General features: G+C 35.9%; 1 protein-coding gene across 4 annotated transcripts in view; it reads left to right on the forward strand.

Annotated features, from left to right (window-relative positions):
- Positions 1-506: 506 nt before the first annotated feature.
- The window catches only part of LCA5 (lebercilin LCA5), a 76,291-nt gene continuing 50,915 nt past the window's right edge, over positions 507-25,882 (forward strand). For 2 of the 4 annotated variants that reach the window (XM_067702724.1, XM_067702727.1), the window contains exons 1-3: positions 507-685; positions 11,126-11,515; positions 15,733-16,262. In XM_067702724.1, the coding sequence (XP_067558825.1) occupies positions 11,317-11,515; positions 15,733-16,262 (729 nt within the window). In that variant the 5' untranslated portion in view covers positions 507-685; positions 11,126-11,316. Of the gene's footprint in view, positions 686-794; positions 820-9,568; positions 9,677-11,125; positions 11,516-15,732; positions 16,263-25,882 lie in introns of those variants that run through there. The other 2 variants (XM_067702725.1, XM_067702726.1) reach the window with 2 other exon arrangements.

Here is a 25,882-nt window from a genome sequence, read left to right on the forward strand (position 1 = left end):
GGTCTTCGAGGCAGGCGCATCAGTACACTTATTCCACATCCTCCTGAAAATCAGCAATTTCAGTGCTAAGACAGAGAAGCGACTAGCTATTTGTTTCTAATTTAAAACCAAGCGATTTCCAAAAACGATTCGAGACAATTTTCAATGTTTTCAACTACGCAGTTGCTCATTTCTACAATTCACGTCAAGTAACCCCTCTCCTCTCCGCCCGCGCCTTTCACCTCCCACCACCCAGGGGCCTAGACCCTCTGCGGCCGCCCCTGGCTTCGCTCAGCTTAAAGGGCCGGGCGCGCTTCTACGAGCTTCGGTGCGCACGACTTCGCCACTCTCCGTAGCCTCTACAGCCAGAGCGGTCAACCAATGGCCGCCTAGTCTCGTACTCATCGTCCCGCCTTCCGGTTCCACTGAAGCCAATAGAAAGAGCCCTCTAACAACAGAAGCCAATGGGAGGTCGGGGGCGGGCTTATCATTGGCTGCGGGCGTCCCGCAGTGCAGTCTGGGCCTCCCCCTCCGTTACCCTGGAGCCGAGGTCGCCGCGCCGTTGCAACCCAGGAGCTGACGTCCCTGCCCCTACCTTAGCCCCGTGTTCAAACTTTCCGCACCCCAGCCCCCTGAGCGCCCGCCCCGCAGCCGAGTCTGGCACCCCCTCTTTGGCGGCCAGACGCCGAGGCCCCGCGGACAGAAGGTAAGGAGGCGGGCGCCGCGTCCGCGTTGAGGAGGGGCAGGAGCGGTTTGGAGGTGGGCTTTGGGGTGGGCGTGGGGATAGGGGGGACTTGAGGGTGCGAGTTGAGGCAGGGCTGTGCGGGACCCGCCAAGCAGGTTGGGGGCGTGCGAGTGGAGTTGTTAAAGGATTAGGGATGGAGGAGGACTGGGGGACGCGGGGAGAAGGAAAGTCCTCGGAAAACAAATCTGGAGCCCGGCGGCTGGGAGGGGGTTGGGCGGAGGGGAGGTTGACCGAGAGATGGGGGATTGGGAAGTTAGAATGAGAACGAGTTCGGGAGGGGTTGCTTTGGGAGATCAGGCAAAGAAGGAAGGGAGCGCCTTGCAGGAGGATCTAGAGAAGGGGTTCGGAGTTATTAGAAAGCCCTAGGGGCCTGCAGACACTGAAGATGGGAAAGGAGGGACGGGGCAAGAAGGGGAAGGAGGCTGTGAGGCTCTTTGTAGCCCTGGAATTAATAAATGATAGGAAGTTAAGACTGATTGGAGTGGAACGGCTCTTTGGTGCAGGCTGTGAAATTTTTACACATCCTTCAGAGATGGGATGAGAGGAGGGGAGAGTTGGCAAAAAAAAAAAAAGAAGTGCCTTCTTGGCATCGGTGAATCGGAGTGGGTGCTCAGATACTTGGCGTTTTAAGTCGGCAGGACCACGGGGTAGTGTTTAACTGTAGTGAAGAGCACGGGTCCAGTTCACCTGAGCTTAATCCCCTCTCACTGACTTCCACCTGAGCTTAACCCCCTCTCACTGACTTCCACCTGAGCTTAAACCCCTCTCATTGACTTTCACCTGAGTTTAAACCTCTCATTCACTTTGTGGCCTCAGACAAACCACAACTATCAATTAGTAACAAATTGGGAATTAAGCAGGAGAGTCATGCTGTCTGATCTCTTTGTCAAGTTTCAATAGGTTTCTCTAACTGGGGCAACAAAAATGAAAGCAGGATATCAGTTAGGAGGCTGTTGAAGAAGTTCAAGTGAGAAAAGATGGTGGCTTGGACCAGGGCAGTTGTAGTGGGGATGGTAAGAAATCATCAAATGTGGAGTATATTTTGGAGATAAAACAGCCTGGTTTTACAGATGGTTTGGTTGTGGGATGTGAGAGTAAGAAGGAATCCGGGATGATCCTTAGATTTGTGAAATGGATAATTTAGTAGATGGAAATGCCATTTAATGTGATCAGAAAAATAGGAAAGAGTGGGTAGGAGTAGAAAGGGGATAGATCATGATTTTGTGCTGGCATGTAAGGTTGAAATGATGTTTAGATACCTAGCTGGAGTTGTCACATAGGAAGGTGAATATATGAATCCGAAAGGCAGGGTAAATGAAGTCTAGGTGAGATCACCTAAGGAGAGAGCGTAGATAAAAGAAAAGAGGGCCAAATATGTGGTGCCTTGTGTACTCCAACCTTTAGAGGTCAGGAAGAGGAGGCGGATTCAACAAAGAAGACTGGGAAGAGACAGCCAATGAGGTAATGAGAAAACCAGGAAGGCAGGTGGCTGTGGAAGTTAAGTAAGAAAAGAGTGTTGTAGGCAGGAGGGACTGGTCAGTCTCGTCCAATGCTGCTGGGGGGTCAGGGGTGAAGAGGACAGAAAATTGGTTCTTGGATTTCACCAGGCTGAATGTCACTGTCTCTTTTGACAAAAGCTATTTCAGCGGAATGGTCGGGATGAAAACCTGACTAGTGTGGATTCAGGAAAACATTGTTGGAAAGGAAGTAGAGATGACATTCTAGATTATAAATTACTCTTCGAAAACTTTTACTGGAAAATTGGAGTGGAGAAATTGGGTTGTAGATGCAATAGGCCATGGAGTCAAGCAGCAGCTTTACTAGAACCTCTTTGTTGATTGGAATGATCCTGTAGAGAGGGCAGAATTGCAGGAGCACAGTCCTTGAGATGGAGAGGAGTGGGAAGGAAGACAGGTGAAAAGTTTAGCTCTAAAAAGGAGCAGAAATGCTGCTTCAGTTTTAGTAGGGGGAGCGCCACACTACGGAATAGATGCACATGGAGGTGGCTTTAAAGATGAGGTAGTTCTCATCGATGGTTGGTATTGAAATATTGAATAGGTCCCTCAACCAAGAGTCAGAAAACTTGTAGTCCATTTCCAGTTTTACTAACTTAGGTCTGTGACCTTAGATAAGTTGGGATCTTGGGTAAGTCACTTTGTTTTTCTGGGTCTTAGTTTCCTTAATCTATTCAAAGAAAGGAGTGATTTCCCAGGGTTCCTTCCAGTGCTAAATTGTTATGTAATCTTATTGAACTATAGTAGTTCATTTGTTTTTACTTCGTAAAAACATTATTAGTTATTATTCTAATAGTTGTCTTACCTCATCTTTATCCATTTCTTCCTTTCATATTTTGGTCTAATATTTCATGCATTTTCTTTTAACTTGTTAACTTTTGTTTTCCTGTTTGCTTGTTTGAACAGTTTTTCTGGCAGCCACTGACAGCCAGGCAACGGTGTTCTTACAAGGACTAAGGACTAATTTTATAAAGGAAAATTTTCACAAGTGTCTAAATTTCCATTTTCTAGGAAGGCTTAGATCTTTGGGTTGCTTTATTTTCTAAGGAATGCTTGTTTGTTGTCATGAAGGTTTGTAACATAATATGGGATTAGAAATACCTACCTTATTTCAGCATAGATCCTAAGTAATCATAAGTTTGGCAAAGGTAACAAAATGTTCTCTAGCATTCCTGGGACTATTCTTCTCCTTTTTTTTAAATTTAATTTTTTATTTTATATTGGAGTATAGCTGATTTACAATGTAGTGTTAGTTTCAGGTGTACAGCAAAGTGATTCAGTCATACATATATCCATTCTTTTTCGGGTTCTTTTCCCACATAGGTTATTACAGAATATTGAGTAGAGTTCCCTGTGCTGTATACTAGGTCCTTGTGGATTATCTGTTTTATATATGGTAGTGTGTATGTGTTAATCCCAAACTCCTAAGTTATCCCTCGCCCACACAACGTTTCCCCTTTGGTAACCATAAGTTTATTTTCTATTTTCGAAGCCTATGAGTCTGTTTCTGTTTTGTAAATAAGTTCATTTGTATCATTTTTTTTTTTAGAGTCCACATATAAGTGATGTCATATGATACTTGTCTTTCTCTGTCTGACTTATTTCACTTAGTATGATAATCTCTAGGTCCATCCATGTTGCTGCAAATGGCATTATTTCCTTCTTTTTATGGCTGAGTAATATTCCATTGTATATATGTACCACATCTTCTTCATCCATTCCTCTGCTGATGGACATTTAGGTTGCTTCCATGTCCTGGCTGTTATAAATAGTGCTGCAGTGAACATTGGGGCGCCTGTATCTTTTTGAATTATGGTTTTCTCCACATATATGTCCTGGGGGCTGTTCTTGAATTTATCACTTTTAAAGTGTTCTCGTGTAATTAACATGTAATATTTTCAGGGAATATATAAAGGATACATACATAATTTATTGTGACTGTTTTTTCTAATCGTCTCTCTTTGATGGAAGAGCCAGACGCTGCTCTAAAAGAACTCATAGTGTATTTTTGCTCATTTTAGTTTCCTCATTGTCTAAAATGGCGTCTGTATCATCAGTAATTTTTGTTGACTGAATAAGTGTATGAATTGAATAGTAGTTTCATGAACTTTGGAAAAGTGATTGCTTATATCAAGTTGTCTTGAAAGGTCGAGAATAATTGTTATGAATAATTAGCCTAAAGATGACTTATATTTGCTGTTAAAGATATAGATCTGACCATATGTATTTGTCTCTTCTACTTGGAGACAACATTAAAATCATATTAAAGAAAAAAAGAGAATAAACGTATAACATTGTAAGAATGATGGAATACTCTCAGTAGACGAGAGATAACAACACATTCCTGAAACATGAAAGAAATGACGGGTGGAATAGATTAGAACAGAACTATGTCCCAAGATATTCAAGAGGGAACTGCAGCAAAGAAATATTCTGATATATCCAACAGAGTCTCAGAGTATCTTGGGATTTAAAAAGTCAGAAAAGAAAATTGAAAATGGGGAGGAAGAATAATTAAAAAACTATAAATGGAATAGTTGTGCCTCCTTTTCCACCCAAGCTCATGCACAGCGACCGTCAGTGTAATACTCTCTGCCCTTCACCCCTCACTCTCTTTCCCATCAAAAAACATAGAAGTAATTTCTCCTGGAAATAAAAACAAAGATGACACTAAAGAAGAAGTAGAGTTGCCATGGTGGACATTTGTGTTTGGAGATAATCCCTTCTCATTGCTAACTTTTAGGGAGTCCCCAGCATAATGACTGATTCTTTGCTGTTCATCCTAAAGCAACATGTGCCTGTCAGGAGGCCCCGCTCACATGTACATGGTTTCTGTTCATTCTTTTTCTTCTTTCCTAAATATCAGTGGGTGACTAAAAATTATCTTCAAAGAAATAAAATCAGCAGTGTATAAAAAAAACCTAAGATGAACAAACTGAAAAACTGTAACTGTGTGAAACGAAGATAATTTATGGATCAGAAGAGACCTTAAAACAAACAAAATCTCTATTTAGTGTTCTTGGGAAAGAGAATGTATTGCCTCATTAAAGTAAGAACAGAATAATTATTTTAAAAAATCAGAACAAGAAAGAGTTCTTGCAAATTAAGATGTTTGCACAAATTAAAAAAAAAAATTCCTGGATGATTTAGAAGATAGAGTGAGTAAATGTCTTTGAAAATAGTCCAAAAAGACAAAGAGAGCAAGTCTGTTATTTAACCAGTAGAAGTTTCAAAAAGAGTAAAGGAAGAGTCAGTTATCAAAAAAGAAACCTAAGAACATTTCTCGTGCTTAAAGACACAAGTTTCCACATTAAAAGGAAGAGGGAAAGAAAAGGGCAACACAATGAAAACAGAACCACACCTACGTACATCATTGTGACATTTCAATATAGCAAGAGGGAAGATCCTAAAAGTTCCTAGGGAGTTAAAAAAAAAAAAAGATTACCTATGAAGAATGAGAATCAGATGAACATAACTAGAGTGTGAACTCCATAAGGGCAGGGATCTTTCGTTGTTGTTTTTTCATTACTGTTGCATAGTGAGAGCTCAAGAAAAGTATATGTTGAGTAAAAGAATGACTGTCACATCTCATAAGCAGCTCTGAGGGTTTAGAAGACAGTGGAGCAGTGTCTCCAAAGTTCTGAGAGAGTCACTTAGAATTTGGAACCTATGAAAACTATCAAGTATGAGGCAAAATAAAGACATTCTCAGGCATGCAAAGACTCAGAACTTTTACCTCGGATAACCCTTTCGGAAGAAGCTGCTTGAGGATATGGAGCAGTAAAATACAATGAAAACTAATAAAGACGATGACATGGGCCACTAGAAATGGTAGATTAACTCAGAAGTACGGTAAAAGTTATTCCAGAATGACAGTGGTGCAGCGGGTAGAAAGTTATTGGTTTACATTAGAATAGGAAATTACTGGTCTCCAAGAAAAATGTCTTTTAGGAGGAAGAATAATGGATTTCAGGCTATAGATAGAATGACTAAGAAACTGATAGATATCAGTGATGTGATAAGAAGGATGCTTTTTCCTCTCAAGAAAAAAGGACAATTAGGAATTCTAGAGAAAAACCTCTGCGTAACCAACATGTAGTTGCATGTTGCAGCCATTTAAAATGAGGTGTGAGTTAAATCCTCATCTTTCGTAGTCTAAAATTGCTAATTCAAGAAATAGTATAAGCACAGTACTATATATAAAATAGATTAGCAACAAGGACCTACTGTATAGCACAGGAAACTATACTCAATTTTTGTAATAACCTATAAGGGAAAAGAATATGAAAAGGAATATATATATATAGATACACATAAGTGAATCACTGTGCTGTACATCTGAAACTAACACAATATTATAAATCAACTATACTTCAATTAAAAAAAATAGTATAAGCAAAAAGTATAAGCCATTAAAATAGTTGTCCCAGGAAACAGGATTTGGATAACAGGGCAATGGATATTTCCTTTTTTTTTTTTTAAATATGTATATGTTTGGGGCAGGGGTTGGGGAGAGAGCTAGTGTTGGTGTATATGAGATGAATGGCAGGTAATGTTTTTGTGGATTCTTACCCTTCGCAAGAAAAAGTTAGGTGGGACCCCTGACTTACATGGGATAGGTCATAGGAAGCTACTGCTGCTATGTGCATATAAACAGAAATAATCTTCATCCATATCATATAATCAACTTTTAATTATACTGTTAAAACTGAAAGTCTTTGACAAAGAGTATTAATCAGAATTTACTGAGCATCTTGTATGTTTGAATTGTAATATACAATTATTGATATTTACCAAGTGCTTATTGTGTGATAGTTATTGAATTATCCCATTTAATTGTCACAACAATTCTTTAAGGAAGTTACCATTATTATTTCCACTTTACAGATGAGAAAATTGAGATTTAGATTTAGATTGAGAAGTTAGGTGGCTTCTCCAGGTTTGCACAGCTAATAAGTGATAGAGCCACTTAATTGCTTTAATCCATCATCCTTTTTTCCTAGACAGTTTTTTAAATGTGTAAATATTTTCTGTCATGATTGCAAAGTGAAAGATTCAGACTGATTTATATATTTTTTAATATTAATACTTGTTGCTGATTTCAGATCAGATAGCTAATTGTAACAGAGACTGAGATTGCCAGGCACTAATAATCTACCAGGAAGTAAAACAAAATTCTAAGTTTGTTTGCTTGATTTTGAAAAAATCTTTTTTGTTAAGGAAAATTTGAAACAATATGAAAGCAGAGGTAGAATAGTGAAGCTGCAAGTCTCCACAGTTTTTACATAGTTTTATTAACCCATGGCCAGTCTTATTTAATCTCTACTTTTACCTCCTTCCCCTTGGATTATTTTGAAGCAAACCCCAGACATTATTTAATTTTACCTATAAATATCTCAACATCTACCTCTGAAATATAAGGACTCTTTAAATAAAGTAATCACAATATCATGATCTCACCTAAAGCAATAGCAATTCCTTAATGTCATTAAATATCCAGTCAGTGTTTAAATTATCTTATAATTTTCTTTTATATAATTTGTTTGAATCAAGATTGAAGCAAGGCTCATAGATTGCAATTGTTTGTTTTCCTTAAGACTTTTAAAAAATATAGAAACCTTCTCGCCATCTCTTCTTTTCCTGCTTGCAATTTATGCGTTAAAGAAGCCAGTTTGTCCTATAGGATTTGCCACAGTGTGGATTTTGCTAATTGCTTCCTTGTACCTCTGTCCCCTGTATTTTCTATAAATTGTCATTTCAGTTTAGAAGTTTGACCAGAATCAGATTTTATTTTTCTTGTAGGAGGAGCCGATTACTTCAGAAGTATCCTTGTCCTATCTGGAAGGCACACAGTGTCTGATTATTTCTTTTCTATGGTGTTAGCAGCCATTAGTGAGCACTGTCTACTTTCATTATTTCGTTAGTGGCTACAAAGTGGCAGTATTCTAATTCTGTCATTCTGATATTCCCTTTTTAATTTATTAGCTAGAATAATTCTGTAAAGAAACAAACTTTTTGGCCAACCCAATACTTCCCCTTATCTACTGTTTTGTTATTTTAAGGTACAGCTCCTAACAGTATAGGTAGGATACATGTTTGATTTTTTTCTCTTTATGTATCAATTTCATATGAATGAGTTGGTTGCCTAGTGTCTTTCAGAGGTAACTAATTAGTTTTTTTAAAATAACATATGACCTCATGAATTTAAACATATTTGATGTGTCTTAATCCTTTGCTGATATAATTCTTATTGACGATGCAATTGTCCCACTGTTGGCTAGTCGGAGCTTCTTGGAGTGCGCTCCCAAGCCCTTCTGATGCTCCATCAGGAGCGCCTCACAGCTTTCTCGCTCTCTAGTATGACCAAATTTCTAGATTTTTAGATTCATCTTGTATGTTTCCTCTCTTAGATGTGGAATAAGACGTTTTACAAGGAGTTCTAGTTTCTTCTAAGGGAAACGGTATTTAGACACTACATTTGAGTGCTGGGAATGTTTGTTGCTATTAATTCGTTTCTTGCTTCTAGGGTTTTTCAGTGGACAGAGCTGGGAAACAGTGTTTTTTTTTTTTTTAATGTAAAATCCGTTATAAATTCATACTGATACTCAAAATTCACCTTTTGGGCTCCAGAATTTTAAAACTCGTATTGGCTTATACTTGTTTGTTTTAGAAAATTCTAATACCTAACCGAACCAATGTAATTACTTGTTTGCTTTATCTCACAGTGCACATGTAGTAGCCTGAGAATAACAATGCCAACAATGTGATTATTGAAACTAGTTTTTAGAAAAATTTTGTACCTTTTTGTCAGTAAGATATATCTCACTAGGGATTGTGTTTTAAAGTCATTAGAATTGGTTAATCTGTGTGGTTTTGCCACCAACTGTATATATAGTTACATTTATTTGTTTCATTTTCTTTGGATTCGTAGGAAATGCTTTTTAAAAATCTAATTTCTAAAAATTATTATTTCCAAAGTTGAGTCTACAAAAGTTATAAAGAAGTCTAACTCCTATCCCTATCCCTGAACTCTGCTTCCTGCTTTCCTCTACAGCTATACTGTCCAATCAGCTAACCACTAGTGCATGTGGCTTTTAACATTTAAATTAATTAAAATTCAGCATAATTAAAAATTAGTTCTTCATTCACACTTGCCACATTTTAGGTGTTCAGTAGCTACATGTGGCTAGCTATCATACTGAACAGATTTTAGAACATTTCCATTCTTGCTGAATGTTCTGTTGGACAGCCCTGCCCTAGAGAACCCATTGTTTGTTCATTATTTAATTTGTTCTTCTACTTTTTAAAAATATAAAAAGTTGTGTATATAAATTTATAACCCTCCTTCTTCATTCAATGGTAGCGTACTATACATGCTTTTCTCCCTCTTCCTTTTCTTAATCTAGAGATCACTTCAGACTGCAGAGAATATACAGAGGTAATCCGCATTCCTTTAATAGCTTCATAGTACTGTACTTCACTGTGTGGAGGTTTACAGTGTATGCAGCCAGTTCCCTATTGATGGTCATTTTGATTGTTTTAGTCCTTTGCCCCTACAAAAGTGCTACATGAATAGTAGTAGTGCTACCTTGTGCATGTGTCATTTTCATTTATTACTAGTATATACTTTTAACACTAATTTCATCAATGGGCTTTTCATTTCTTGTAAATATTAAGAACAATTATAATTATAAAAGTAATCCAATTCCAGACGTTATTTTGGTATATTATGTATACCTTGGTTTGCAATTTTTTTTCAGTTCCTGAGTTCAGTTAAAAAGAATACTCAGTGTTTTCAGTATTTTTCAATGACTGTGTGTAGTTGAGATCATATTTATACACCAGTTTGAATTTTTCTTTTTACTGTAATAGTATAAGCATCTTCGTTGTTAACACAAACTTTCTGTAAACATTTCTAACAGTTGCATGATACTAGGCTATATTGATTTTTTCAATACTTTCCTTAATTTTGTTAGTTATTTTGCAGTGGTTAGATTAGGTTGCTTCCTTTTTTGGTTTTTTTTTTAATTGTACTGCATTAAATATTTGTGCATAAACTTTCCCCCTATTTTTAGGGTAATTTTCTTGGTATCCGGCAATGGAATTATCAGATCAAAGGTTAAAAGCATAATTAAAGTTTTAATATATTTTGCCAACTTTTTTCCCAGTATTTTCTTGACATCCATTCTGGAAGCATTGACTGTTGAGAAATCTGTGACAATTTGATAGGTTTAAAAATGGTATCTGAGGTTGAATGTTATTATGTGCCTATAGTTTGTATTGCTTGCTGTGGGTCTTAATATGTATTTGCCCATTTATCTTTGGACTTCATATTTTTCTTATGGCATGATATGAGGTATTTATTGTTAAGGGTGGTAACCATTTTTCTGTCGTGCTGCAAACGTTTTTTCATCAAGTGCTTTAATTTGATTAATTTTTTTACATACTTTCAGTTTTACATTTTTATGCAATTTTAGATATTTTTCTTTGGTTTTGTTAGCAGTCTTGTCCTTTACCACCATCCCCCAACACCCCACCCCCCAAAAAAAGAAAGAAATTGGTGATTTGATCATAATTCACCTGTTAAAAATCAGCACTTGTGTTTATTTTAAATCTTAAGATTCAAGGGAGTCAAGTGCAGTTAACATTTATTCAGAAGCAAGTATATGTCAGGTACTTTACATGTTCTCTGTCTAGGCTATGACAGTTTGTCTTTTCTCCAAATACTGTAAACAACTGTGTGAAAATATAGATGAATTAAATTACAGCCTCTTTTAAAAATTATAAGCAGTATATTATTTTGCTTTTAGTATATTTCATTGTAATTAACTGTAGAAATCTATTTCATGAAATATGATGAGTTTCCTTCCCCCTTCCTTAATTGTAGGGGAAAAAGTGTATTTTCTGGTCCCTCCTGTGAATTGTGGACCACAGATACAGAGAGAAAACAAATTGCACATACATGAATATTACCCCCGGGATCTGAAGACTCTAAAAAATGCTCTTCAGGATTGCCGTGGATTTTTCTGAAGAAAAGAATCTGTGAAATTATGTGAATAGAGGCCATTTTTCAAAGCCATGGGGGAAAGAGAAAGAAGTCCAGGTACTGGTAAAGAAAGTAAGGCAGGCAGACATTATTACTCTTACTGTTCATCTGATTTTGGAGCTACGCCACAGTCTTCTGGCCGGTCATCGCTGGTCCATCCGTCCTCACCGGCAAGTATTAAGGGAAAAAATCCTAAAAAACAAATTTCAGACAGCCAAATGCGTCATCAAGGTAAGCATCCTTTAAAAAAGTCCAGTAGATCTAGAAAATTCATTTTGAATGCTTAAGGAAAACATGTATGAATGAAACTCTTCTATTAATATGTATATGGATATGTGCATGGAAATGGGATGATTTACATTTAGAATAGGATATATTTTTATAAATGTTGCTTATGGTACTGTGTATTATCCTTTGCTATATTCAAAGTCATACGGTATACCAAAGAAAGAACCATAACTGAGGCTTCTCATTTTGTTTTCTCTTGTTCCTAAATAAATGATTATCTTGGAGTTTGTGAGGTACTGTAAAGGCAAAAAAACCACAAAAAGCCCCACAAAACACGTGGACCTTCCTTTATCTTCAATTTCAAAAAGTAGTGAGAAGCATTGATATAAAGTGGTTAAGGGGCATTTTTATAGATTGAGTAAAATTACTTTCCCTACTTATTACAAAAGTTCAAATTCAGCCTAGAATTGGAATTTGGGGCTTGGGTCCACCAGTCTGTTTTCTATTAAGCTGTGTTATAATGGAAACAACATAAATCATTAGAAATAATTTTTCTTACTAAAATGTTACTAGTCTGGAACTAGTTATTAATATATATTTGACGAGATAATGTTCTAGAAATCTCTTCTTCATCTTAATAAATCCCTGGTCAAGAAAACCCTGATGTGTACTTAGTAACAAAATATGTAAGGAGTATATCATAGAAAAGTAAGCTAAGGTAAATGAGGTTTTATAATATATGTTAATAAATACAGCACAATATAACAGCAGTAGCTTAGAATGGTAAGATTGCAAGGCAGGGAGTGGTAAGTTTGGGAGATGAAAAGGAAAACAGGGGCAAGGCAATGAAACACCTGGAATCTTGTGTTAAGATATTGACTGTTTCTGTACAGGAGAATAGTTAGCTATTGAAAAGTTTTATTCAGGAGTTTGATTAAATTTGCCTTTACAGATTTTTACTTTGAAAAGTAACATTTGCTTTTTTAGAAGAGTGTATGTTCCTTTTGAAAGCAGCCCTCTCATGGATCCCTGATCTAGCTTCCCAGGGATGTTGATACTTTGAACAATTTGGGTGCATTTTCTTCTTCTGTTTGTCTGTTTGTCCTGCAAGTACAATGCTGCAGGTTTCTTAGTCTCTTCCTCCAAATCTGTCTCAGTGCAGTTTTCTTGCTTTGATTTTGTGACTGAGAGCATGATCTGATATTAAACTTTTGCTATATAATTAAGAACAAACAGACCTTAGGATTGAACCTTAGAAAATGACTGTTTATTCCCAAGAAATCATTTACATACCTTGGGAATTACTGGCAAGAATACTTTTTCACTTGTTACCCAGAAGCAGTTTAGGAGGCTACCCAATTAAGGAGTCAGAACTTCTTACACCTTATCTTATTTAAGAAGATAATTGAGAAAAAGCTATGAGAAACAGTTCTAATATCACCCAGAAAAATTTCGGTTATTGTCTTCAATCTGACTTGTACTGTTTTCTGCTTTGCATTATCTTTTGAATTAAAATCTGTGGTAATTTGTCTACCTTAGATCAAACAACATAACCAAACTGATAACTTTCCTTAAACACTAAGTTAATTCCTTTTGGTTTAAGTCACAATCATCAGTGTAGACTAAATTAAGGAAAGAACAAATGTGATTAAAAAAGCATCTTTAACACTTGAATTTGTGGAATTTCATGTTTGATAACATATTCTTCCTCCTTTTAAATTTCAGCATGCTTTATTTGTGCTCTATCAGAAGTTATTTGTGCTCTATCAGAAGTAAAATTTGTGCTCTATCAGAAGTTATAATAAAATTTAATAATTTATACATCTTTGTGTATTACATATTACATACTTATTCTATTTCTTGTTTTATCAGTAATATAAACACTGAGTTTTTGGTAGACGCATAGTTTATCTTTGTTACATGTTTTTTAAATGAGTCATACCGTAATTTTAACACCTGATGGAAGGAAAAAAGCAGTTATTTGCCCACTCTCTTTTTGGTGGTGACTTAACAAGGGGGAGATGAAGAATGATATACACAACAATAAGTCATCTTTGTTCCGACTCCTATTAGCCCTGTATTTCATCTTGATAGTTTTAAAAATGAAAGAGGTAGATGAACGCTAAGAAATATTTTTGAGTTCTGGTTAAGTGTACTTTGTCTGTAGATGTACTAATAGAATATGCTAAAAATCAATGTTCAGATTTTTAGGATGTCAAAAGTTGGTTGTGGAAGCCCTTTCTCTCTGGCTAAATTGTTCAATAAAATATTAGTGGAAAATTTTTATCCTGATTCGTATAATATCTAGGCTTTAACTTTTCAAATTAAGTTTCCATTTGTATGAAGTCGTGTTTGCTGAGCAATATAATTTTATACATAAAAATCAGAGATTTGGAATGATTAACATTCTTCCTTATGTACAGTCATTTTTATGTATAAAGTTTCTGTCACTCCAAGAGCTGAATACATATTCTATAATAGCATATAGATACTAAAACTCTATTAATTCAGTATGTTGGGAAAGAAAAAGAATTGAAATGATGGGTGCTCCAATTTAAAACTGGAGCAATCTCTCCAATGGAAATATAATGCAAGTCACAAATGCAAGCCACATATACAATTTTTTACTGCCACATTTAAAAAGAAAAGCAGGTGGAATTAATTTTAATAATATGTTTTATTTAACCCAACATATCCAGAATATTATCATTTCTAAATATAGTTAATATAAAACATAGTGTGTGGAATATTCTGCATTCCTTTTTTTTTTAAACTAAGTGTTTGAAATCTGGTATGTATTTCATAGTTACGGGGTATCTCAGTTTGGACCACCCACATTTCAAGTTTCTCAGTAGGCACATGTGGCTAGTGACTACTATATTGGATAGCATAGTTTCAGAGTTACAAGTAGGTTTTCCCTCATTTCTTTTTATTACCACTTCCTTTCATATATTCAAGCATTTATAGAGCTGCAATCCCGAATCAGTTACACATTCAAAATAGCTTCTATAAAACTTCCATCTCTTTAATGAAACTTTATAGTGTTAAATTGTAAATATTACTCTTACCCTTGTTTACATAATGAAATCAGGGTATCCATGGCTGGTAAAACGGGTAGGGAAACATTGGATTTTCTAGTTTTTCTTCATTTTTTTTTCCCTCTGGAATGCATTTCCTTCTTGAAAAAATGCAGTCACCTTGGAGATTAAAGTTCGTTATTCTCAACTGTGGCAGACTTCCAGATGCCTCTTTTAAAGGGCAGGTGCTTTGTATATTGAGGCTTAAGTTTAATGAACTTTTAGTAAAAAGAAAAAAAAAACATTCCAAATTTTTGTGAAATATTGTGATTAATGTGTATTAGTTAACTTTAAAGATTTCACATGCTTGTACTTTTTAGGGTGGAGTTTTTTGTTTATCTTGTTCTTAAATTATGCCAGATGTTTTTGATTCGAACATCACACAAAAGAAAGCCTCTGAGAAAGCATTTAGAATCACACCTGTACTGCTGAAGTGTTTTCTGTTTCCAATCACTGATACCTGGGATTAAGTTTTTGTCGCTGACAGAGAATATTTGTGGAGAACTTTCTGTTTTACATGCAAACTTCAGTTAATCCTCACGACAACAAATGAGTTGTTATCCTTATTCTGTGGGTAGGGAAGATAGACCTGGAAAAGGTTTAAGTTGAATTGCTCAAGGATTTATTAAGTGGTAAATCTGAGTCGCAAATCTTCTTGCTGTCATGTTGTCATCCTCTTTCCCCAAATAAAGATTTCTAACTAATTTAAAAAACCCATACATTTCCACATTTTAAATAATGATCCCAAATATCTTGGGACAAATGACTTGAGTATCACAATATTTTGTCCAGTATTTATTAGGCACCATGCTAGTGCTGACGGTGCCTGTGTTCAAATGCTGGCTGGCTATCTTATCTGTAAAGTTAAAAATGGTAAAATAATTCCCTATAAACTATGGGGATATTATTTTGCTGGATCAGAATATAATTCTTGAACTTTCTTAAAAGATTTCAAACCTTTCTTATAAAACCATTATATTAAGAGCTCTAGGTAAAACCTGATATCTAATTAAATATTGTAAAATCGTTTTTTAAGGAAACAAGATAACTAAAGAATGTTGTGGATCCACTTGTGTTAGGATGAGTAAATAATACTACATCTGGTACAGCTTTCACTTTACATTATTACTGTTTCTTTTTTAGTCCCTAGGAAACCAAGCCCTAAGGGTCCACCAAACAGAAGGGGAGTCCCAGCGGGATTTCACTCCCAGGGCCTCAATAGGGAGCCACTTCGGAAAGATACTGATCTTGTTACAAAACGGGTTCTTTCTGCAAGACTGCTAAAAATCAATGAATTGCAGAATGAAGTAACTGAACTCCAGGTCAAGTTAGCTGAGCTGCTAAAAGAAAATAAGGCTTTGAAAAGGCTTCAGTATCGGCAGGAGAAAGCCCTGAATAAGTTTGAAGATACAGAAAATGAAATCTCACAACTTATTGCTCGTCATAACAATGAGATTACAGCACTCAAAGAACGCTTAAGAAAATCTCGAGAGAAAGAACGGGCAACTGAGAAAAGGGTGAAAGATACAGAAGGTGAACTATTTAGGACAAAACTTTCCTTACAGAAACTGAAAAAGATCTCTGAAGCTAGACACCTACCTGAACGAGATGACTTAGCAAAGAAACTCGTTTCAGCAGAGTTAAAATTAGATGACACCGAGAGAAGAATTAAGGTAAAATTTCTACAGTTTCTAATTGTGCTGTTTTGTGTTATTCTTCATTGGGCATTTAATGTGCTCTTTTAAGACTGCTTATTGCAGTTCTGCATTGCTTGGAAATGAAAACTATTTTTTTGGTATTATCTTTCTGAGTAAGAGATTAGGAAAAACTTAAGATTTTATCTTTAAGAGCAAGATGTAAAAGATTGTGTACATTAATGGGCCACATGTTAATGGATATTTAATTCCATGGATCTTGACCATTTGGGGGAAATATGCTATTTGATTATGTGATTGTTTCTCTGAAATTGAAAATGATACTATAAGAGCTATAGTGTAGAAAACTGACATTTTGGGGCCATTGTGTAAGAAATGCCACATGAATAATACTTTCTGTTTTTATTTCTTTGAACATTTGTGAAAGATATATTTTGGGACAGGGTGTGCCTCTACTCCCCCAAATAAAAACTGATGTGAGAGGTGGGTGGAATGATGTTGAGTTAATGGTCTGAGAATACAGCAGATCTTATAAAAATATTTTTTTCTTATAATTAGGAAAAGAGTACTACCCCATGACTGTTATATGGAAAACTTATATTAGATGATACCTGTGAGATACATACACACACCCACACACACCCACACACACACACACACACCCACACACACACACACACACACATATATACATATATATCTCAAATCAAATATTATATTTTCCGCAAGTGACTAAGATCCATGGAGTTAAACATCCACTGAAATGTGGTGCTGTGTGTGTGTGTGTGTGTGTGTGTGTGTCTGTGTGTCTGTGTGTATCAAACAGAAGCCCTGAGTCAGGGCTTAGAATTACTTAGAATTGACAAAGTAGTTTAGAAAGCAAAGGTAGGGAAAAAGTATGAGAATAATGCCTGCTGTGAGAGCTCTCTGAGCAAGGGAAAGTCAGAACTATAAATAAACTAGCTTTCTGCAGTGTATTAATTAGATGTTTTTAGTACATGGTATGATAATAGTACTTCGTAGTCTGTATAGTATGCCAGGCTCAATCTACCAATGCCATGCCCAGAGACAGTGACTTATTAAATGGAGTGTATATCAGTGACCAGAAAAAGTGCCTAGCTTATTCTCCAAAATTAGCAATCATTAACTTCTGTTTCAGTGCACAGAAGATATCTTATTGTATAGGTTCCACCAGTGATCAACTCGAACTTCAGAGCAACATACGAAAACTTTTTTTTAAGGACCACTTTCCTATGTAGTGGGGTGGGGGTAGGGATGGAAGCAACTATTGTCATAAACAAATAGCTGACATTTTAATGATTTTTAAAGGGAAGTATAAAATGTGCCACATAATGGATTTTAAAATTAGGAACCAAGAGCCCAGAATGCTAATTAATAAGTATGGTTGAAAACAACCCACACCTCTGTGCGTGTTTATATAAAACTAGAGAGAACACGGAGTTGCAGTACGCATGCACGCGCACACACACACACATATACACATACTGCAGTTCTCTCTTATAGCCAGTTATGAAGGGGGTTGATGGAGTGGTAGAGGAGGGAAGAGAAAGAAGGAAGAGAGGAAAAATGGAATAAGTCTGTGGTTTCTGAGTTGTAGATGGAGTTGAATTATGTGGCTACCCACTTGAGAGCTGAAAATCAGTCATCTGTGATGATAAGTCTTTGAAATACTTGTTAACTGTATAGTGTCCTCAATTCTTACTTTTTTTTCTTAGTGGAGTTAAGAAATTTAAAAAAACTTTATTTTTGGTTAATTTAGGTTGACATGAAGTTTTAACAACATTATGTAGAGATATCGCATAGATCCTTCATCCAGTTTCTCCAGTGGTAACATATAGCATACTTAGAATATAATATTGCAGTTAGGAAATTGGTGGTAATACATTGATACAACTCATCAACCTTATTCAGATTTCACCAGTTTTACCTGGACTTGTTTGTGTGTGTATGTATTTAGTTCTATGCAATTTTATCACATGTGTAGATTCATGTGACCATCACCGTGGTCAAGATGCAGAACAGTTCCATCACAGGGAACTTGTGTTACCACCTTATAGGCACAGTTACCTTCCTGGCTTCCCCAGCTCTCTGATCTGTGGCATCCACTGATCTGTTCACCGTTTCTATAATTTCATCATTTTAAGAATGTAATATAAATACTGGAATCATACAGTATTTAACCTTTTGCGGTTGGCAGATTTCATTTTTTCCCTTGAGCTCCATCCAAGTTGTTGCGTATATCAATAGCTTGTTCCTTTTTTTATTCCCAGGTAGTATTCCATGGCATGGATATACAACAGAGTGTTATGGTATATCCCGTTGAAGGGCATTTGGATTGTTTGCAGTTTTTAGCTATTACCTAATAAAGCTGTTATGACCATTCATGTACAGATTTTTGTGTGAACATAAATTTTCATTTCTCTGGAATATATGCATGAAAGTATACTTGATGGATTGTACGATAAGCACACGTTTTGTAAGAAACCGCCTTTCTCTTTTGTAGAGCAGCAGTACCATTTTACATTTTTACCAGCAATGTATAAGTGATCCACTTTCTCCACATCCTTGCCAGCATTTGGTGTTACAATTTTTAAAATTTTAGCCATTCTTACAGGTTTTTAGCACTATTTCTTGGTTTTAACTTGCTTTATTCCTAATGGCTAATGATGTTGAACATCTTTTTATATGCTTATTTGCCATCAGAAGATCCTATTCATTTTGTTTGTTTTTTGCCTATATTTCTCATTGGATTGTTTGTGCTTTTACTGTTGAATTTTGATAGTTCTTTATATATATACTAAATGCAGGTTCTTTGTCAGGTACGTGGTTTGCAAATATTTTCTCCCAGTTTGTAGCTTGTTTTTTCATCCTCTTCACAGGGTCTTTCAGAAGAAAGGTTTTAAATTTTGATGTGGTCCAGTTTATCAGATTTTTCTTTCATGGATTGTGCTTTTTAGTGTCAAGTTAAGAATTCTTTGCTATCCCTGGTACCCTTTGTCTGTAGCTCCAAAGATTTTCTACTGTGTTTTTATCCAAAAGCTTTATGGTTTTATGTTTTAAAGTCCATGATTCATTTTGAGTTAATTTTTGTATAAGTTGTGAGGTTTAGGTCGAGGTTCATTTTTTTCCCCCCACCTTTTAGTGCCCAGTTGCTCTAGTACCATTTGTTGAAAAGGCTGTTCTTCCTCCACTGAATCTGGCACCTTTGTCAAAAATCAGTTGGACTTATTTTTGTGGGTCTATTTCTGGATTCTTTATTCTACTGATATATGTGTCTGTCCCTCTGATGATAGCACACTCTCCTCATTACAGACTACATAGTAAACCATATATATATGATTATGGTAGAGGGATTCATCTCATGTTATGCTTTGTTTTTAAAATTTTACCTATTTTAGCTACTCTAGGTCCTCTACCTTTCCAAATGAACTTTAGAATAAACTTGTCTCTGTCTACCAACACCTTCCTGAGATTTTGATAAGAATTTCATTAAACATGGATCAATTTGTGGAGAATTGACATCATTATTATGTTGAATCTTCCAATTTTTTTAGTATATTTATTTTTTATTTTTTTATTTTGGCTGCACTGGGTCTTAGTTGCGGCACATGGGATCTTTTAGCTGCAGCATGTGGACTCTTAGGTGCGGCATGCGGACCCTTAGTTGTGGCACGCAAACTCTTAGCTGCGCCATGCAAACTCTTAGTTGCGGCATGTGAACTCTTAGTTGCAGCATGTATGCGGGATCTAGTTCCCCGACCAGGGATCGAACCTGGGTCCCCTGAATTGGGAGCATGGAGTCTTACCCACTGGTCCACCAGGGAAGCCCCGAATCTTCCAATTCTTGAACACAGTATATTTCTCCATTTTTGATTATTTTCATCATCATTTTTTAATTTTCCGGATTCAGATCGAAACAGGTTTTGTTAGATTTATACCTAAATATTTCATTTTGTTTGAAGCAACTGTAAATAGTCTCAGTTTTTTCTGGATGAGAAAATTATTTTTGAACTTTTATTTTCAAATTTCAAAGCTCATTTTTATTGCAAAAATCATTTTCACAAGGGGTTATGACTATTTAATGCACATAAAGGAATGGCCTAGCTTTAGAAGTTTACTCTCAAGTTTCAGGAATGTTAAGTTTATTAGCTCCAAGCCTCAAAGTTTGTTTGGGAGATCTAAACTGCTTCATTTCTGTTGTAAATTATATTGGAATCAACATTTAATACGTTATTATGAACCTACTCTCAAATCAATCTCAAGTCAGCTGTCATATCAAACTAGCTCTCTTATGAATGGAGGAGCCTCTGCAACCCACCTGAGGGTAATTATTCTCTGCTTTTTAGCTTACCTTTTCATACTTCCTAAAGTTTTGATACTTCCTAAAGTTTTCATTTTGAAAGAAAATTATCTTTCATAATCTCAGTAATCAATCCAGAATTCGAAATATTTACTATTGTCTTAATTTAGTGTGAAATTTAGCTTTTGTTAGCTTTTGTTCTCATGCCTCATTCAGTTTTTCAAAGTTTATTTAACACTAAGTTAATCTTTTTTCTTCAGACTCGGTACCATTGAGTTTAAGGGTAAGGGAAGAATCTAGGAGCTCAATTGTGGTGTTTCATTTTGCAAATTAACTAAAACCTGAGAAAGTCCCGAGTGTCCCTTGAAATTGCAGTAAAATCCTAGTAGTGCTGTCTTTAAGTTTTGTGCTATTCTTTACTAAGGATGACTATCTGTACGGTGTTGTTTGTTTATTTTAGGAATATGTCCTTAAGCTGGAGTTTGTGACAGGCAACTTTGTTTATAGATTGCCTTATCCCAGAAAGGATTTCAGGCCAAAATTCTTATTCCCCTTGTGTTACATTTTCTTCCTGGGGCGGGGGCGAGGGGCGGCAGGGAAGCATTCTTCAAGGTTACCTCTAAATAGTTGAGCTGTGAAAAACTTCCCTCTTCACCCTCTGTAAGTTGGATACAAGTTTATTTTGTTAGTTGATGGAAGTGACAGAATGCATAGTCTGAGTAATTTAAGAGTACTGTGGTTTAGAAGTGGACACATGGTTAGACAAACAACCTTTTAAAATACGAGTAGGGACAATCCATCACCCATAGCAGTTGTTTTTCACCAGCCTTGCGCCCCGTGGTCTGCCGGATCCTGGGCCTTATACCAGGAATGAAGAGCTGCTTGATCGGGTTAAATTTGTTGAGCTCTGTACAAAGGTACAGACAGCTAAATCAGACTACATGTTTATTTCTTTATTTAGCGTTGGCTTTATACCTTCATTTAGGCTTTTACTTCAATAAGTTTATTGAGTAGGGTCCTATCAAAGTAGCAGCCCCAGTTAAATATGTTTATTTTAATATTAATAGCTATATCTATTAATATTTAAATAAAACAACAAATTGTAAAAAAGCTGCAAAAAACTGTTAAAGTGCTAACATTTGCAGCAGTAAAATATTTTTAGTTATATAATGCAGTGATTCTCAAATTTTTTGTTCTGAAGGCCCTTTTATACTCTTAAAAATTATTGCAGATCCCCCCCCACCATTACCACAGGAGCTTTTGTTTATATGGCTATACCTGTTGATATTTACCATATTAGAAATTAAAATTGAGAACATTCAAAAATATTTCTTAATTTATTTAAAATAAACAATAACTCACTAAATGGTATCATGAAATCTTTTAATGCAAAATATCTATTTTCTAAACCCAAAATAAATTGGGACAAGAGTGGCATCATTTTATTGATATATATTTGCAAATTTCTTCAGTGTCATACTTAATAGAGGACAGCTGGGTCCTCATAGCTGCTTCTGCATTCAATCTGTTGCAATATGTTGTTACGCTTGATAAATAAAAGAAAATTCAGCCTCACACAGATGTCTATAGGAGTTAGAAAATGGAGGAATATTTAAAAGCTTTTCAGATAACTGGATATTCTTTGATACTACATCAAAACTTAGTAAGTGGTGTTCTCAAAGGTTTGTTGCAATGTGGAATCTAAAACCGTGTCAAAGAATTTTTTGTACTCTGTCGCCTTAAAATCCATCGGTCTTCTCCTTTGAATGAATGTTTTACTCATGAATGATTTTGTAATATCATGGATTAGTCATTTGGAAAACGTTCGTTATTTGGAAAATGTTCGTTCATTGCATTAGGCACACTTTCCAAACATTGACATGTTTCGTTATATAATATCACGTTATATAGCCTTTGGAAAGCTCCATCGTACACTCATGACAGTGAGTGAAAATAGCAAATAATATTGTATTATAAAGTAGTTCTGACCTTGCAAACTCCCGAAAGTGTCTCAGAGACCTTTAGGGGTCCCTGTACCACTCTTCGAGAATCACTGATTGAGTATCAGTGGTTCTTTGTTAGCAACTTCATTAGCGATTCCCCCAGTTTGCAGTTTCTATTGATGACTGCCAAACTGCACTATTGTTTACTGGGCCTGGAACTGTCCTCCAGTAGGGGCTGAAGGTAAAGGCACCGATTCTGTCCTGTCCCTCATAAGAAAGCCTTACAGCTGGGGTTGCATTCCCAATCTCAGGATGCAGTAGCAGATTAGTCAGAGATATGATCAACAGTCTGTCATAAAGCAAATATCATGAATTGCTAACTATCATAAGAATCCTTAATCACTAAATGGGAAGTTATCTACTAAGTTTTATGAAAAGATCATAAATGTAATAGCATGCACATAATTATTAAAATACTCCAGTAAGCTGTAGGGCACACATTTTAATGCATTAAAAAATCCAACTCTAGGGCTTCCCTGGTGGCGCAGTGGTTGAGAGTCCGCCTGCCGATGCAGGGGACATGGGCTCGTGCCCCTGTCTGGGAAGATCCACATGCTGCGGAGCGGCTAGGCCCGTGAGCCATGGCCACTGAGCCTGCGCGTCCGGAGCCTGTGCTCCGCAACGGGAGAGGCCACAGCAGTGAGAGGCCCGCGTACCGCAAAAAAAAAAAAAAAAAAAATCCAACTCTATTTTAACATTAAATTGGCACAGAGTGAATTACCTTGTCAGAAAAATATAATGAAACTGTTAACAAGGCTTTCTCTCACTTTTTAGAAATTTCTGAAGATTTTGGGGAATGATTTGAGTAGCCTGAATGTCATAGAGCTCTAAAATGAAGTTTGAATAGACTTCTTTTTCTTTTGATAGTTTTTCTTGTAACAGATTGGCATTCAAATTCCCTTGGCCCTGGAGCTGCCCTCAAGCAGGTATTTGTTTCTTGTCGATAAAAAAATAATATTGTCCTCCACTGTAAATCATTTTCAAAAGTAAGAATTGATTCAGCTTTGTCTTCCCTTACCCTTCCTAGTTGATTCAGAATGAGAATTGAGCTGTGTAGTGTTGGCTAGGTAGATTCCTTCTCCTGTATCTTTCCCTGCCATACCTTACTCCAGTGGCTAGGTTTCTGCTCTAAATGTTTTTTTTGCCCTTTCACCCTCCAGAAACCCAAATCCAGAAGGCCTGCCTTTGCCTCACCTACCTGCTTTGTTTCTTAAAAAAAAAAAAAAAAGCTAATTAGGACAGAGTAATGGAGGTCAGACCAGGAGCTCAGCTCAGTTTTTGCCCTATTCTGACGTTGTGCAGCCCTCTTAATGCCCAGATTTTGGTTGCTTTGTTTGCAGAATTAAATGATTCTGAGGCCCCTCTCAGTTCTGAAATCTGAATCAGAGTCTAAATCATGTTTTTATACCTTTCATGTGTCAAAAGTATTTTTAGCATGGTAAACCGTATTTATTAAAAAAAATTAAGTCCTTATTAGGCTTATTATTGAAGTTGGAGAAATGAAAGATTTCTAATGTTGAAGAAAGGAACTGATTGTGAAATAAAATAGCATCCATTGAGATCCTTAATTGGCTAGATTTTATTATATTATTTACAAAATTTTTATCATTTTTGGTGGAAGAAGATTTACAATGAAATTATGAGATCTGTGATTGAAGGGTAAAGTTTAAAACCATTGCAGAGAATAAATTTGGTAGGGTGCTTAGAAACTAACCATTTAGGTAGAACAATTATTACAGCAATTTTGTGTTAATATTTACAGTAAAAACCTTCTATCGAAAAAGTAATAGAAGTACTAAAAAAAGGGCCTAAAAATTCAAATAATACAGAGAGGTATACAGTGAAACATCAGTATCCCTCTATGCTATCCTTTTGTAGGCCTCTTCTCAAGAAGTAATCGCTGTTAAGAAATCGTCTTTACATGCACAAATTCATACATATATATGTGTATGTCCCTTTTTTTACTCTCTAACTACAAATGAAAGTGTACCATACACATTGCTTAATGTGTGTTTTTTTCACATATTTTGGTGTTCTTTACATATCATTGTGGATGTATATGTAATATATATATGTGTGTACACTCACATACACATATATTAAATCGGCCTCATTTTTATTTTTCAGGTTTTATTGAGATATAATTGACATATATTACTGTATACGTTTAATGTGTACAGCAAAATAGTTTGACTTACATATATTGTGAAATGATTATTGTAACAAGTTTAGTTAGCCTCCATCATCTCATAGATACAATAAAAAGCAAAAAACATTTTTTGTTTTGCTTTTGGTAGTGAGTACCCTTTGGATTTGCTCTCTTAAACAACTTTCATGTATATTCTACAGCAGTGTTACCTATAGTCATCATCCTATACATGCATCATATGCCTAGTACTTACTTTGTAACTGGAAGTTTGTACCTTTTGACTGCCTTCATCCAATTCCGCCACTGCCCCCTGCCCCACCTCCACTTCTGGTAACCACAAATCCGATCTCTTTTTCTGTGAGTTTGTTTGTTGTTGTTGTTGTTTTTTAAGATCATTTATACACACACCCCACAACTTCTTTATCCATTGATGAATAATGGACATCAGTGGATACTAAGGTTGTTTTCATGTCTTGGGTATTGTAAATATATGCTGCTACAAACATGGGGTGCAGATATCTTTTTGAGATAGTGTTTTCACTTCCTTAGGATATATTCCTAGAAATAGAATTGCTGTATCATATAGTAGCTCTATTTTTAATTCTTTGAGGATCCTCCATACTGTTTCCCATAGTGGCTGTACCAGTTTACAGTCCTACTAACAGTGCACAGGTGTTCCCTTTTCTCCACATCCTCACTAACATTTGTTGTCTCAATTTTTGATGGTGGTCATTCTAACAGGTGTGAGGTGATAACTCGTTGCGGTTTTGATTTGCATTTCTCTAATGACTAGTGATGTTGAGCATTTTCATGTACCTGTTTGCCTTTCATATATCTTCTTTGGAAAAAAGTGTATTAATGTCTTTTGCCTATTTTTTAATTGGATTATTTGTGGTTTTTGCTGTTTAGTTGAATGAGTTCTTTATATATTTTGGATATTATTCTCTTATTACATATATTTTTTTCCCATTCCATAGGTTGTCTTTTCACTTGGTTGTTTCCTTTGCTGTGCAGAAGCTTTTTAGCTTGATGTAGTGTCACTTGTTTATTTTTTACTTTGTTGCTGTGCTTTAGGTGTCATATCCAAAGAATTATTGCCAACACCCATATTAAGAAGCTTATTTTCAATGTTTTCTTCTAGGGGTTTCATGGTTTCGGGTCTTAC

This window comes from Pseudorca crassidens, chromosome 13, assembly GCF_039906515.1.
Source record: "Pseudorca crassidens isolate mPseCra1 chromosome 13, mPseCra1.hap1, whole genome shotgun sequence".
In the NCBI taxonomy this organism is placed as follows: domain Eukaryota; kingdom Metazoa; phylum Chordata; class Mammalia; order Artiodactyla; family Delphinidae; genus Pseudorca; species Pseudorca crassidens.